Source organism: Jaculus jaculus, chromosome 4, assembly GCF_020740685.1.
Source record: "Jaculus jaculus isolate mJacJac1 chromosome 4, mJacJac1.mat.Y.cur, whole genome shotgun sequence".
NCBI lineage: Eukaryota > Metazoa > Chordata > Mammalia > Rodentia > Dipodidae > Jaculus > Jaculus jaculus.
The window spans coordinates 60,000,464-60,017,480 of record NC_059105.1 but is presented as its reverse complement, the minus strand read 5'-3'; the positions used below and the strand labels follow the sequence as shown (position 1 = coordinate 60,017,480).

At 39.2% G+C, this 17,017-nt stretch overlaps 1 protein-coding gene across 1 annotated transcript in view; it reads right to left on the bottom strand.

Annotated features, from left to right (window-relative positions):
• The window catches only part of Ccdc141 (coiled-coil domain containing 141), a 197,855-nt gene that overhangs the window by 123,082 nt on the left and 57,756 nt on the right, over positions 1–17,017 (bottom strand). Inside the window, exon 5 of the mRNA XM_004660290.2 lies at positions 13,156–13,409. Coding sequence (XP_004660347.2) covers positions 13,156–13,409 — 254 coding nt within the window. The remainder of the gene's footprint in view (positions 1–13,155; positions 13,410–17,017) is intronic.

Sequence of the window (17,017 nt, the reverse complement as noted above, 5' to 3'; positions counted from 1 at the left end):
TCACATATGCGCACACATGAACCACACACTTAAAGAAATGTAAGGATTGAGTGTTAACTAATGAAAAAAGTTAAATAGTAAAATCATTATAACAGTGGAGTAAGATACCGTAAGCATTTGTGGCCCACCAGGTGCAATGAAGCACTAATGATTCTTTTAAAGGGGTTGACTGGCTGAGTTCATGAGTTAAATATAGGATGACATCTTTAGGAAAAGCAGAGGGAACAAAGAAGCATATTCTCTTTTTTTAAAAAAAATATTTTATTTTTCTTTACTTATTTGAGAGAGAGAAAGAATGGGTGCCAGAGCCTCTACAAACAAATTCCAGATACATAAACCATCTGATTCATCTGGCTTACATGGGTCCTGGGGAATTGAACCTGGATCCCTTGGCTTTGCAGGCAAGTGTCTTAACTGCTAAGCCACCTCTTTAGTCCTCTCCTTTCTTTTAAAACTCCTTTACTTGATTAGAGGAGACATGCAGTTTTGTGGTAGAGAGAACTGACTGTGTGTGAAAACCAGCATAGGAGTGAACCAGACTAAGTGGGAAAGTGGAAGGGAATGCTTTTGAAAGTGCTGGCCATGGGCACGGAAGGACAAGTTTCTGTTTGCTGGACATTCTACCCTAACTCCCCCTACAGAGAGGCTAGGATGAAGAAAGGAAGAGATGTGGTTTGTATTCTTTCCAGAATGATAACAGGCATTTCTCTGTGCACCTGGCAATGTCCATCAATCTTAACTCTTTCCTGGGATAGACAGAGTCATTTTTTTTTCAATAAATGGGGAAACTGAGACTAAATAGAGTAAATAACTTGCCTAAGTTCAGACAGGCAAGAAGCACATAGAGGGAATTCGTGGTACTGTAGTCAGAATCCATGCTTTCCAACAAAATATTTATTTTCCTTTATCCTACCCACCCTCAGATACAAAGGATTCTGGAGAAGTGGTTCTGGTTTGTTTATGTTCAGCAATATTCTTAAAGTAAAAACCTTAATTCAAGACTGGGAGCTCCTTGGGAACCCTGCCTTAGAGAGTACAGTGGAAGTGTGGGTCAAATAACCTTTCAAGGAAGAGTTCAACCATGAGCAGAGGTGACAGATAGCATGCACGCACTGACATTTTTACTTTTCAAATGATTCTCAGACTAAAGCATGATGAATACAAGCCATAGAAAATTTCTTCTGACAGTCAAGAATAAACAAGTTGCACAACAAGAAGGCAAACTCCAGCCAAAGCCCAAAGCTATGCACCAATTTGCCAGGACCACCACACTTTCTGTTTCATAAATTTGTTCTTTAAGCTGAAATCAAGTCTGAATTTTTGATCTTTATTTAAAATTATCCTGGACAGGGAAGTTAGCAATAAACGATTTAAACCACCTTCACAGGAATGCTTAAGGGAGAAAGATAATCTCTTCAAATTACTTTCATTTTCTTTTTCATGTGAAGAACAGCTCTTGCCAAATAAGCAGTTACTCATAAGACTCCAGGAAAAGATAAAAAGTGAAAATGTACCTCTTATTCATTCCATGAAGTCCAGAAATTGACAGCTATTCCTCCAATGACCATAAATACCCAAATGCTTTCATTTATAGCTGATGGTCACAGGTGACTGTTCCAATGTCTACTTTGATTCGAAAGGTATAGATTTTGTTGTGATATCTTTGTATTCTTTCCTATGTTTTTTAGTAGGGAAGCAGCTATCTTATTAGGCCCTCCAGCCAAATGTACTCTGTACTTTCAGTAGGTAATAACCAGACCTCAAAAATCCACTTGCCTAGTTAGGTGATAATATATATTACAAGAAGCACTCTAGCCATGCTTATGTCTATACCTGAAGACTTGGGAGTTCAGGAGTAAAGAATTATTGTTATCAAACTGAATTGTTTGGTCTAAAGCTGTCTTCATACAATTTAATTTTAGCCAAAAGGTTTTTCCATACATAGTGGATGGTAACTTACCTTGATTTCAAACAGACTGACCTAGCCCTTTGGACAAGAGGATGTGTCTCAGTCATTCACAAGAGGTCAATTATTCAACCTCATTCAAATAAACAGATATGAACAGTAACCAATCCAGCCATCTCTGTATAAGACACATGCATTTTCTGTAGGTCACTTCTCTTAGCTATACATAAAACCTGTCCATGTGCAGAATAGGACATTCTAAATGGATTTTGGACCCAATTGTGCCTGATTCAGAGACCATAGTAAAAGTCAACTCAGAGCCACAAAACCAGATTTGTTTAACTATGTCTTTTACCATTGCTAAAACTTTCTAAGTTATATAGCTTAGTAGATTTCCTATGACGCTTTTGCTCAAACTTCTGGTGTCAGATGAAATGAGGGTCATAAGTTGTCATATTGACAGGACAAATAATTACTCAATTTTAAGGTATGTTTTCACTCTTTCAAAGTATGTCATTTATCTTGTTTGATTATGATAAAATTATTTGGGCCTTTTGGCTTGTCTTTGGGTATTGTAGAAGTGAGGAAAATGAGAAAAATGGGCCCCTTCTCTCTGGCCAGTCCAGGATGGAGACAGTATAAAGATGAAAAAAATAAAAGCCAGAGATCTTCAGCCCATGACAGTCATAAAAAGAGCTCGGGAAGATAGAACAGACATAAGCTAGTTAGGCTTGGCATCTGGCTAAGATAGTAGCAACTACTTTTGTCACATGATGGATGTAAGGGTGGTGTATAAACACAATAACCCTTCTGAGAAGGAATTCAGGTATGGTATGTGTCCACATCTCCCAGGACCTGATTCAGAAGCTTAAACAATGAAAACAAGAAGTCACTAGCTCACATAGGCAGCATTGCTGCAATCCTTATCCAAGAAGCTTGTGTTCCGAGACTCCTGCCGGATGCTTCATAGAACCAAGCCACAGAGATAACACACTGTTTCACTATATATACCTACGATAAACTAATTTGTAAGTTAGGCACAGTAAGAAATACTAAACTAATAATGAAGTTGAACTGGGGCTGCGAGTCACCTAGTGTTTGATTCAGGTGTCCCCCATAAACTTAGGTGTTCTGAATGGTAGGTCCCCAGCTGATAGCAATTTGGAAATTAAAGCCTCCCAGAGGCAATGTATTGTTGGGGGCAGGCTTATAGGTATCATAGCCAGTTTCCCTTTGCCAGTGTCTGGCGTACTCTCCTGTTGCTGTGGTCCACCTGATGTTGGCGAGGAAGTGAAGCCCATCCTCTGCTCATGCCATTGTTTTCCCCTGCCATCATGGAACTTCCCCTCAAGTCTGTAAGCCAAAATAAACCTTTTCCCCACAAGCTTCTACTGGTTAGGAATTTCTGCCAGCAATGCAAACCTGACTGCAACAGTGAAGTTGATACTAAGAGTGGGGTCATTGCTGCTAGAAACCTGACTGTATGGCTTTGGTCTTTTGGAGCTGCTTTGCAGGAGGAATGTGGAAGGATTTGACATTTTGGTGTAATAGACTGCTTGAAGTGCCATAAGTACAGCTTGATGGACTGTCCTGGTCGGAGTTGAAGGACCTGAATACAGTAACAACTATGGTCTGTGAGATTTGGCTTATAAGGGTGAGAAAGAGCTTTGCTTGGACTAGGCTAGAAGCAGTTTGTGTGAGAGGCTTGTTGTTATGTCCATGTCCTGAGAACTTATACAGGGTTGCATTGAATAGAAATGGATTGGTGTATGCACAGGGATGCAGCACAGAAAGGAATCTTTGGGTTGAAACTTCTTCCTGTTCAGCTGCAATTGTATGAGAGATTACAACCACTGAGATTGGGCCAGCTGACCTGCCTTGGAACAACAGAAAGAATGCAGACTCTTTGGAAGGGGCTTGAATGCTGAAGGATTGGCCTGTTCTTCAAAGTCTGCTTTATTCCCTCCTTGATTAACAAATTGGCAGCCGACTTGTGATTATGGAACATAAGAAATGAAGGAAGGTCATTGAATTTGCAACATGGTCTTATGTTTTGGAAATGGCCATAGGCAGTGTGAAGCAGGCTTGCCTGCATGGAGACCTAATGGAGCCATGGGGATGGACTGTGGGTTGCAATGGAGACCTAATGGAGATACTGGGACTACAAGAGGGCTGCTAACGAGAACTGCTGGCTCCAGATGTAGTTTTCTGGGACTGTGAAGAGTCTAGCTGGAGAGGTAGAATTGGAATTCCAGAGACTTGTTGCTAATTAGAATTATTGGACTTGGAGACTTGTCATTGGCTAAAGTTGTTGGACTTAGAGCTACAGAATTTGATGTTTGCCCTATTTAAATATTGTATTGGGTGAATATTTCTTTGCTATGCCCAATGCCATCTTTTGCAGTATGAATGTTTATTTTGTGCCATTATGAGTTTTGGGGGGATTTTTTGGTATTATGGCTCAGCTAAAAGACCTTGGATTGTGAGGATGTTGAATATAATTGGGATTGATAAAAAATATGGGGACTTTTAAAGTTGAATGTACTGCATTTTACAGTATGGATTGTTATCAGTTTATGAGGGACAGCAGCCAAATGTGGTGGTTTGATTCAGGTGTCTCCCATAAACTTAGGTGTTCTGAATGCTAGATCCCCAGCTTATGGCAATTTGGAAATTAAAGCCTCCTGGAGGCAGTGTATTGTTGGTGGTGTGCTTATGGGTATCATAGCCAGCTTTCCATGGCCAGTGTTTGACTCACTCTCCTGTTCCTGAGTCCACCTGATATTGCCAAGGAGGTGATATCTACCCTCTGCTCATGCCATCATTTTCCCCTACCATCATGGAGTTTCCCCTCAAGTCTGTAAGCCAAAATAAACTTTTTTTCCCCCACAAGCTGCTCTTGGTTTGGTGATTTCTGCCAGCAATGTGAACCTGACTACAACACCTAGTATGCACTAGGCTCTGGAAAGTCTCCACTGAGGGGGGTAGAAATGCAAAGTTGAACTCCTATAAAATATATATTATAAACATTAGCTTAAAATTATGAATTATTTATTTCTAGAATTTTCCATGTACTATTTTTATATCATGATTGTGCATAACTAAAACAGTAACATAAAATCTCAAATAAAGGTGGGTAATCATATATGTATAAGTGACAAACTGACTTTTATAAGCATGCACTCAACCATAAAGAGTATGAAACCTAAAGAAATAGCTAAAAGGTGGGGAGAGTTAAGGATGGAAAACTTGATTTTTAACTATTTTACAGAGAAAGGTGATCTTTTGATAAGATAGATTAAATACTGAGCCATGAAATAGGTTTTGTTCATTAGAACAACACTTTAGAAGGCTAACAGCTCTAGTGGTATAGACATTGAGTGTGGGGTCCAGCTAATTTGCAGTTTGTACCAGTGATTATCTTTGAAATCTCACGAAACAGTCTGTCATGATACAATTAATGACTGTATACTTATTGTATTAGGTTTTTTGTTTTCTTTCTCTGCTATGGTTAATCCTTGACAGGAATTAGCTTGAGGAAATAAAGGGGATATGTTCCATCATGGTGGGAAGGCATAGCAATAGGGGCAGGAGGCTGGCTCATCACACTGCAGTCAAAATAAGAAAGGAGAGAGAGGGAGGAAAGAGAGAGAACAGGAAAGTTGGTAGTCGGGCAGGGCTATAAAACCCCAAAGCCTGCCTATAATGACTCACTTCCTCCAATGAGGAGCCACCTCCTAAATGTTCCACTACCTCTCCCAATGCCACCAACCGATGGGGACTAACTGTTCAAATACATAAACCTATGGGTGACAGTTCACATTCAAATCCCAACATTTACTGAACACTCATCATATGGCACATTGTGCTTCAAGCATTTATATAGATAGTTGATGTAATAAATCAATAGGTACATATGATTCTATCCTCATTTTACGGAGAACAAACTAAGGCACAGAATTCAGTAACTACTCCAAGCCACCTAGGCAGTAAGTATAAAAGCTGTGTGATATCCAAGCCATCTGTACCATTTAGTCCCTCCGCTACTACCTTTGACCTGCAGGGCCACTGAAAGCAGTAGTCATTAGATGCATTCTAATTAGCAAAGGGACCTATTGTTTTCAAAACTATATGCTTCTCGTACAAACAATAAGATACTCCGCATTTCCTGCTGACATACCTTTGGGAGAATTCTATACACAGTTTATATGCTGAAATGAAATTCTGTGAACAAATGGCTGGGATAGTCATTTATGTCTGGTATTGGTCCAAAGTATTGGATTCCAGTGTCGCCATGATAATTGCATCCATTTTGGTCTTATCTCAGAAAAGATTTTAAAAACTACATTCAGAGCTACCTTCATATTTTGTTAAACTCCTTAACCCTTTCGATGCTGTTTCATATTAATTTAAGCTGGTCAATCATTGAGACTCCACACATTGTAAGAAAGCAGCAGCATGCACGTGAGCTCACCTGCAAGCACACACGCAAACACACGCATACGGGTTTCACAGCTTCTTATCAGGGACAAGACTGTGGCCTGAGGCTCCTCTTCTGCTATTGTCAGGGAACATGCTGCCCCATTAGGATATATTCTGTCCACACATTGCAAACCATGAAACCTTCCAAGTGAATTCTATCATTCTCTCCTCCCTCAAAGCTGTGCATATATGGACATATGTGTGATCTGGGTAGTCAAAACGGGTTGCATGCTTTCAAGTCTTAATTCTCCTAGATGTCCTTGACATTATCTTGAACAAAGAGGCCATGAATAACTTAGTTTTAATATATTTGTTTGTCTCACTTATGCCTGATTGAAACAATTGAGGAAAAATTGCATTCATACATCTTCTTGCCACGATAATTAATTATGCACAGAATACTCCAAGCGGCTTCTGATTTTCATTAATGAAGCCGATTATCAGGAAATAAGACACTGCTGGAACTGAGAAGAAAGGGCAGCTGTGAGCCTTTCAGTGTAAAACAAGTGCATGCTTGTTACATCTGAAAAATCGTGATAGGGAATATGTTATGAGTGTGCTTCTCGAAGGATGACATTACAGGTAAGAGAAAAATCAGCAGTTTGTATTTACTTTATTTTTATCCTGCAAGTGATACAAATCTTCTTGCTATCAGGCTAGTCACTTAACTTCCTTCCCAAAAGAGAATTATCTGGCTTTTTCAAAAGCACTAGGTCACAGGCACTTAGAAACCAAGAAGCACCAATTGCCACTTCTAAATGAGCCACCTGAGGGGAGAGGCCTGCAGCGTTCAGACATTCACATTAGCATTCATCAGTAGTCTTTGTTCTCACTTTCTCCACTTAATTTCCCATTTTCTTAAGTGGTTAAAATGAACCACAAAGGCGATATGGTACAAAATAAAATTGTGACAAATCCTATGCTCCCTTAAAACAGTGCTGACCAGTGGATCTGTCCTTTCTAGTGAAGTGTGAATCCACAGCATTCTAGGATTACCAGGTACAGGAACACCACAGTCACAGATCCTAACTGCCTCAGAGTCACTCTCAATCTGGTATCCTTGCTGCTAATCTGAGTCACTGTTTCATCAACAAAACTGTTAAACAGAATATCTGAAAAAGTAAAAATGGGGTAAGACAATGGTGTTATGTTAATACGTAGCTACATTGAAAGCTATTTTTTTGTTTACATAATTATCAACTATGTAAGCATCAAGTGTTTGCTGTAGTATTGAGACACTGAAGAGGCTCCACTTCCTCATCAATAGGATATTGTTCCAATAGTATTATACAAATAGCAGAGTACTATTGGTTCATCAAAATTACTTATTATACATTTGGCACAGAATATGTCCATGATTTGTTCAGATTCATGAGAAAATGATTATAATATCATACATATGTAAGCTTTAATTGTTTTGTTCTTTTAATAAAAATGTGTGTGGTTGTGACAAGGCAACTTATCAAAATTCCAAGAACAATCCTACTGTGGTTAGTGTCTCCACATTTTCAGCAAAAAGATATCATTAAGTCATAAACTATTGAGGGTCTATGACCAACTATGGCTATGATTTGATTATACCATTCTTAACTCAAACTAAATAATGCAATTAGCCTTTAATTCAAGAGCAATCGTTACTTAAGCCTGGTGGTAGAGGGAGAGGAGTAGGGATGTGTAGATAGTATGTTAGGCCTCCCCTATCCTCAGGTACAATGATAAAAATTTTGCCCTAATATGGAAATCACTATGTGACAGGTACTATTCTAAGTACCTGACAAATAACAACTCATTTGATCAACCTTTATAACTCTTGGAGATAGTTACTACTATAATCCACATTTTTAGAGAAAACTGGCTTCAAAGAATTTAAATAATTGCTCACTTACTCAGCTGATCAATAGTGCAGACATAATTTAAACTTAGCCAACAGTCTGACCCCAGGATCTGTGTTCATATGAGCATAAAAGACAATAGTTATTATTAATTGCTCTAGCTGCTCACTGCTGCTAGAAAGAGAAAATATACCACAGGATGTTTTAAGATTAAGAGCCAAAATTTCATACTTAAGGAAATGGACCTTATTTATCAATGAGTTATATTAAGCATAGTATTTAATCTTGAAATGTAATTAATTTGGTTTAGGAGTATAAGAATAAGTATAAGTATCAATGAAAGCCACATCCTCTTATCCATGAATATATATTCTTACTATGCCTCTTTAGCCTCTAACACTTCACATCATTAAGAGACCTCAACATGTATGTAGTACTAGCGTTAAGCCCAGGGCAGGAATTCATAAGACATAAGGTTGAACCAAGGAGAGGGAGGACAAACAAACTAATATTTTATTAAGTAACTCTTAAAATGTGAGGCATTGCACTATGTGTTTTATACATGCTAATTCATCTTATTCTTAGAACAATTCTATGATTTAAGAATTATTCTCAACTTAAAGATAAGATCTCTTAAAACCACAATGAAATACTTCTACATGCCTACTAGAATGGCCAAAATTAAAACTAGTAATGGATTCCATTGCATGCAATGGTATGGAGCAACAGAAAAACCTCATTTATTTCTGGTGGGAATACAAAGATTAACTTGGGAAGACAAACATTCTTTCCACACTGTTCAGCAATCAGGCTCTTTGGCATCTCAATGAACTAAGATTTAAATTGACAGTAAAGTCTACACGTGCATATTGATAACAGCTTTATTTATGCTTGTAAAATCTGGAAGTAACTAAGGTATTCAGCAAAGGAAAAGATAACCTGTGGTACATTCAGATAATGGACTACTTTCAGTCCTAGGCAGACACAAGCAAGCAAGCTCCGATATTCAATTGCTAATTACTTAACTTAAAAAAGTCAGTATGAAGAGGCTATATGCTGCAAGATTTCAACCAGAAAACAGGTTAGGGGGAAAAAAAAACATGGAAAAAGTAAAGCTATCAGTGGATGCAAATGGCTGGCCGGGGTGATAAAGATGCAAAGGACAGAGGACTTGGGTGACAGTGATGTCATTCTGTATGATATTTTACAATGGCAGACACAGGCCATTATATGTCCATGTAGGTCCACACTCACAGAATATATAACACCAAGAGGGAACTCAAATGTTCGCAATAGACTGGAGACAATGATGTCTTGAATGTCAATGGTAACTAATGTACTCATCTGATGGAAGTTGCATGGTATGTGGGAAATCTCTCCTTCCTGCTCAGCCGTTCTGTGAGTTTAAAAGTGAAGTCGATTTTTATAAAAGCAACCCCCAGAAGCACCTCACTTTAAAAAAAAAAACAAAACGCCCAGAAAAATCAGAGAAAGAAGACAGGAAAGAAAGAGAGAGATTAAAAAAAAGAAGAAGAAGAAACGTCAGAAACCTACAATACATTATTTCAGCATACTTTTGCTTTCGGATTAGCAAGATTTCTATGGTTTCCTTAAGTACATGACTGGGTTAGAATGTTTTCATTTAGAATTCTATGACTTTTGATGACTTTTATGCTACAAGGAATTCAAGTGGATGATTATTTCCACAGCCATGGAGAGGGAAGGAAAACTTGCTATCTTAAAAATTAATAACACTGGCTGTAGTCAATTTCTCATTCTTGGAGAAATTGCTCTGTGCTTAGGAATCCTCTTGGATGTGTCTTTGCAGAGAAAAGGTTTCTATTTTTATCTGAATAAGCAGTAAACTCCTGTGCATGAAAAAGTTAGAGGAGTATTTAGTGTACTGTTGGAAGCATGTTTGGACTCACGAAAAAGAGGTGAGAAGTTTCCTTAAGGTGACAGTAGGTGGTCAGTCAGAATTAGGAGAGGGATGGGAAGAAAAGAAAGAACATGGAGGAAGCAAAGAAGAGGGAAGGAGTGGCTGTGGAGAGAGTGAGCTATGACCTGCTTATGACAGGAAGATAAAGCACTTTAGAACAGTGGTCTGACAAACAATTTTAATCAAATTATTATCCCCAACATGAATTCCCTTTTTAAATTTTTATTTTTCAGAGAGATACACACAGAGAGAGAATGAGACAGAGGAACAATGGACACAACAGGGCCTTTCAGCAGCTGTGAACGAACTCCAGATGCATGCTCCCCTTTACGGAGCATGTGCCACATTGCACTCTTGTTTCTGGATTACGTGGGACCTGGAGATTTGAATATGCATTCTTAGGGGCTTTTCAGGCAAGCGCCTTAACTGCTAAGCCATCTCTCCAGCCCTAATTCCCTTTGTTAATGCCACAATTATGAGCGGAAGATGATCACACTGCATGGCAGTACTCTGAACAGTATTTTGAGTATTAAGCATGTGAGTGTAGGGAAGGGCTGAGGATGTGATTTGGGGTAAGAGGAGCATGCAGGCAATGTCCAGCAGAAGCAGGGCAGGAGCTGGCAGGAGCCCAGATGGAAGGAATGCCAGTGTGGATGGCTTAGAAAGTGGATGGTGCCTTAGAGGTTAAGGCAACAAGACACAGCAGAGAATGCATAACCGGAGGGTTCACACTGGGTCTCTGATCTATGCTGCCTCTTCTGAGGTTTATCTCATTAATAGGAGAGCAACACATGCCAAAATTCATGTTCCATTTGATTTTTTTTTAAAAAATAGCAGTCATCAATAGTGGCACCCAGCCATGGTGGGGAACCAATTGCTCTTGATTTGGCTAACTGATACCCTCAGTGGAAAGAGACCCATAGCTGGAGCTGGGAAACAAGTCAGAATCATATCCTAACATAAACCCTCTCTCCAATATCAAGCTACCTACCATCAATCATGGGCTACAAGAGGGCCTACACCTATTAAACTCTCTATAACAAAAAAAGTAAGGGTTATCTCATTTGTCCTGGTGCTAACTTACTCTCCGTTGGAGAATCTGCTTCTCTTTTTCAGATAGATGCAGATCCTAAGGAGAGAGCCACCTCTTCACACCTCAAAAGAGCCCCAGCTGAAACTAAGGAAAATTAGCAAAACAAGCAACTGTGCAGAAGGGGGAAGGAGACCAAAACAGAGAAAAACCAACTCCTACCAAATCAGACAGCCAGAACCTCAGAGGCCCCCAACACCTCATCACTGAAGCAGACCAAAAATGAACCCAACATGGCTCAGGGATATTTTGCAGAAGAGGGGGTGGAAAGAATGTCAGAGCCACATGTTGGGTCAGGATATACAGAGACATTTATTACACCAATAACTGTGGGCTAACTCCAGAAGGCATAACCCATATACCTCAACAAGGAGGGGCCAATGGGGAGGGGGTAGGTCATGGATGAGCCTAATAATGGTACCAAACTGCCTGTATATGCTGAATAGAAAACTAATTAAAAAAAAAAAGCACTCATGGCTTTCTCATCAAATAGAAAAATGGTCCTCAACTGAAGATATTTTTTGCATGCTGTGGGACATCTTGCAAAGTCTGAATACATTTTTTTTAGTTGCCCTAACTGAGGACATTCTATTCAGAGGAAGGTGGTAGAGGCCAGGAACACAATTCAACTTCCTAACGTGCACAGGACACCTCTACCCCAAGAAAGAATCTTCTAGCACCAAGCAGCCACAGTGCAAAGACTAAAAACACATTAGAAGGAAAATCCTAGAGGAAAGAGACTCCAATTTGAATTTATGTGTCTCCAACACTTACACAGTTGAATGCTAATAATCATTTAAAATTAAACTTTTACAACAAAATTTCAACATGTATAAGAAGGGTTGATTTAGTGTAATTCAAATACATAAACTAAACATTTTAAAATTAAACTTTAGAAACAAAATTTCAACATATATAAAAAGAGTTTTGTATATTTGTTTTATATATGTTGAGATTTTGTTTCTAAAGTTTAATTTTAAAATGTTTGAATCATCATTTAAGTCTTAATTTTCACAGATTGAAATAAGAACTGGTTTTACTTGGTCTCACATTTGCTTCCAGATGTATATCTGCCCCTCTAGTTTGTAGCTGAGAAATATGAAATGTGAACAAATTCCTTTGCTGTACACCCAGAGCAGGAGACCCTCCCCCTCTCCACATCACTACTCTCTAAATATCTTTTCCACTGTACAGCTGTGAGCATGGGATTGGTACCATCAGCAGTGTTGCAGCACATATGCCGATTACTTGAACTGAGTCTTTGCAAAGAGAATTCTGTCCACTTTTACACTGAAGTGACTAGAATGGAAGGAGCAGTTGGTCAGCATATTGGCAACTGGTCAGAGCTGCACCTGCAGTCTGAGTAATGAGCTCTAACGAGCCAGTGAACTAAGGAGCCCTCAATCCTTCCGACCCCGAGCATCCAGGTCTCAGCCAATGCCTCATTTCATCACTGGTATCAGATCACTCTGCTAAGAACATTGTCTCTATTTTGGGCTTGTAGATTGTTTTAAAATGACATTAGTGGCAATCTAGCACAACTCAGCAATCTTAAGCCTGTACAGCTTCCCAGAAAACTACAATTAGCATTCCAGAACTTTAAACTATATGCCTAAAAGTAATGATCTGGAAGGGAGAAGGCAAATCCAACAATAGAGCACAGGTATTTTCAAACGTGTTCCCAGTTGTCTAACCATGTATAAAATCAATCTTCTAATGAGAGGAAATTCGAATCTTTGCTTTTATACTCACAATTACCTGGGAAACAACATGGTAGCTTGGAGGAAGTGCTTTTAGACCAATCATTAAAGAAATTGACCATGATGACTGAGATACTATCCCAGTGCATGGTTCTAATCACCAACTGGCTGGGGCTAGCATATCACTCAATGCCTGTCTGGGTTACCTCATGTTCTTGTTGGTCCCACAGACATATCTGCAAAACCTGAGCCAATTCTTGCCGTTGCTGCTGCAAGCACTTGTCTAGTTGTCTTCTCCTATCTTGTAGAAGTTCAAGGAGACTGTCAATCTTCAGACAACTGCTCTGAGCTCCCTGAATCAACTCAGAATTCACATTAGGTCCATCACACTTGAAGTTCTCTATGAAGTCAGTGAGCTGCCGACTTTTGTTTAGAAGGGCTAGAGATCGTTCTAAGAGTTCTAGAAGAAAATTAGAAAGAAAAAGAATAATGCTATAAGCAAGTTGTAGTGTTTAGATTCTTTATATAATTTAAGCTATGTAACTTAATAAGCTGTGCCAGAAAGAAGTTAATTGTATAACCTTAAATTTTGAATACTTTATGTTTTTTGTTTGCTTTAAAAAAGCCCACAAGAGAAAGCATGTGGATCTATTAAATGGGTACCAATTACTTTCCTCTGGAGTCAATGGTATTGTAGATTTGAGTAACTTCTTATGTAATTGGAACCTGAAGTACCAAAATGGATGTACCCTATGTTAAATGTGTCAAGGGGTAGGCGTTGTAAGCAGCCCTTTGACTATCATCAATGCTTCCACATCAGCCTGAGGAGCAGGGAGTAGACTGCCCACTGGCCACAAGCCAAGAGTAGAACCAGGAGTCAGTTGGGGAACATTCTCTTCTCTTATTCCACTGTCAACCATTTGTCAATCTTACACCCCAATCTCACCACCTGTATCTGTCTGTGTCTCTCCACCCCACCTTACAGAGTGTTTCCTGTTGCCTGGACTATGCAGCCTTTCTTCATTGTATCCTCTCGCCAGATCATTCATCCATTTCCCATACTTAATATATCTTGTGTTGTGAGCTATTTCCCCTAAATTGAGACATTTTCCAGCAAGGGAGGAGAAGGCTTGTAAGACTTTGGAAGCTATAAAGACTGACAAGGCTCAGGAAATTTACTGAATTTAAGACTCAGGAAGCTTGTAAAAGTACAAGATTTACAAGAATATCTAAGGAGTAAACAACTACTGAAAAGAAGGGTCTCTTGTGTGGAACTGCCTACAAGTTAGGCAGAAGCACCAGGGATGTAGCTTTCATGAATCTTCCTTCATGCTGGGGTAGGCTTTTAGGTATTGTTCTTGAAAATAATCCCAATTAACTTATTGGTCTACCAGGCTAGACTCAAACAGAATCATTTCTTTGATGTAATCAGTACCATATCTGGGGTGAGTAGACTTCATGACTCCCTCAGGAAAAAATCATGCACATCTTGTCCATTTCTCTCTCTTTCTCTTTTTCTCCCTCTCCTTCTCTCTCCCTTCTTCTCTCCATGGTTTTATTGAGTTAAAATTAAGTATACAACCCTTATTGAAGGTTATGATGTTTTGACATTATTAATCTTTACATAGCTTTTCAGAATGGTTCCACTTCTATTTCTATTTCTATTTGTATAAATTCCTCTCACATCTAGACTCCTTTCTACCCCTAATTTCTTGTCTGTCAGGGACATGATTCTCCTCAACTCCTTCCTACTCTATCCACTCATATTTCAGGTATTTATTAATTATCATTTTCTTAATAGACAGCCAGAACAAATATTCCTATTGTTTTGTTAACATTTTGTTTATCTATTTTATTTATTTATTTGAGATGAGAGAGAGATTGAGAGAAAGACAGAGAGAGAGGAAGAATGGACACACCAGGGTCTCCAGCCACTGGAAACAAACTCCAGACGCATGTGCTACCATGTGCATCTGACTAACGTGGGACCTGGAGAATTGAACCTGGGTCCTTGGGCTCCATAGGCATGCGCCTTAACACTAAGCCATTTCTCCAGGCCTTAAGTGTTTTGTTTTTTTTTTTTATTTGGTTTGTTGGTTTGTTTTTTGGTTTTCTTTTGGAGAAAGGGCCTCAAATAGCCCAGGCTCACCTAGAAATCACTATGTAGTCTCAGGGTGGCACCAAATTCATGTAGATCCTCCTACCATTGCCTCCCAAGTGCTGGGATTAAAGGTGTGTGCCTCCGCACCCTATTAAATGTTTTAATAGCACAATTTTGTTCTCCTTCATGGTTGCTGTAATCTTATATTTACGTGCATGTTTATTCAGTTAGTGTCTGCCTTTGCCAGTAGGCCTCAGTGAAATATGAGAACAAAGACCCTGACTAATTCCTCAGCGCTCACCACAGTGACTGGCATAGAAGAGCTTAATAACCATTGGAAGATACTGCAATGAGACCAAGTGTATCAAAGGAGGGGAGAGTTTGGGGCACTGCAGAGACAAGAGACCAGCAGGCTTCCAAAGACATAGAAATGAGAATAGCTAAGAAAATGTAGATTTTTGTGATGGGCAAGTGATGGAGACAGAAGCCATGTTTCAGGAGAAATAGGAAGGGAGTAATACAGTGAAAACAAGAAGGACTCTCTTTGAAACATCTATGGTTAGAACAAGAAAGTGTTAGCATAATATCCCAAGAGAGCAGAAAGTTAGATTGTCCATTCTTTATTCACAGGATGGGGAAAGTTGAGGAAACACCAGAAGATAAACATCTTAATCAGCATTAAGCTGCTATAATCATCTGACCTGCCCGAATCCCAGTCCTAAGACCAGTCTTCCTTCCCCTCTTTTATGGTAGTCCACTTTAGCATTGTAAGGTGTGTGTGGGGGGGGTAACAACTCAGCAAAGGGCAGGCTGAAGTATTTAGACCAGCTGACTCTTTCAACTGACACCTTTTCCTGAGAGCCAGAAGGTAGAATGTAAAGATTCATTTGGAGATGAATAAGAATTTAGACTACGTGATGTATTTGGCCCAATAAAGTATTAGTAATGCTGGGCGTGGTGGCACACTCCTTTAATCCTAGCACTCAGGAGGCAGAGGTAGGAGGACTGCCATGAGTTCAAGGACACCTTAGACTACAGAATGAATTCCAGGTCAGCCTGGGTTAGAGTGAGACCCTACCTCAGGAAAAAAAAAAGTATTGGTAGCATTTTCTCAGAGAAAGAAGGGTGTGTGAGTCTATGCCCCGAGAACTTGGTTGATCACCAGTGCAAACACACACACACACACACACACACACACACACACACACATACATGAAACAAATCAAAGATTCAAGGATTTGAACCATGACAGAAGAGCTGGAAATTTTAAAAATAAGAGAAATCCAAGGCATTATTAAAATTAGAGTAAATTTATTGAGCAAAGAAAATGGAAGAAAACATGAATACAATGGAAGTGCAATTGGGTAAGGCAGAAAAAGACCTAGTCTAGATCAAGTTATGAGGAGGAAGTGAAAGAAGCATGGAGAAGATGGTAGAGAGGGGCTAGAAAAGACCTTCACCATCAACTTAAGAGGTTTAGATTATGCATACAGCCTTAGTGTAGAGATTGGGGCATGGAAAGGTTAGGTTTATATTTTAAGACACATGAGAGAGAATTTTTTCCTTTGCATCAAACAGCTTGTTATGATATTTTTTTGTTTTTTTGTTTTTATTTTTTTTAAGGCAAACCCAACAGACTACCTTCCTTCTTTTGATGAGATAAGACCAAGGATGAGAGAAAGAGAGAGAGAGAAAATTGGTACACCAGGGCCTCCAGCCACTGTAATCAAATTCTAGATGTGTGTACCACTGTGTGTACATGTGCAACCTTGCACATGCATCACCTTTTGATTCTGGTTTACATGGGATCTGGGGAGTCAAACATGGGTCCTTAGAATTCACAGACAAATGCCTTAACAGCTAAGCCATCTCTTCAGCCTTTATAATATTTTGAATAGCTACACACAAACATACACACATTGGGATTCTGGGCAGGCAATAAAATTTCTACATCATATTTTCTTTGT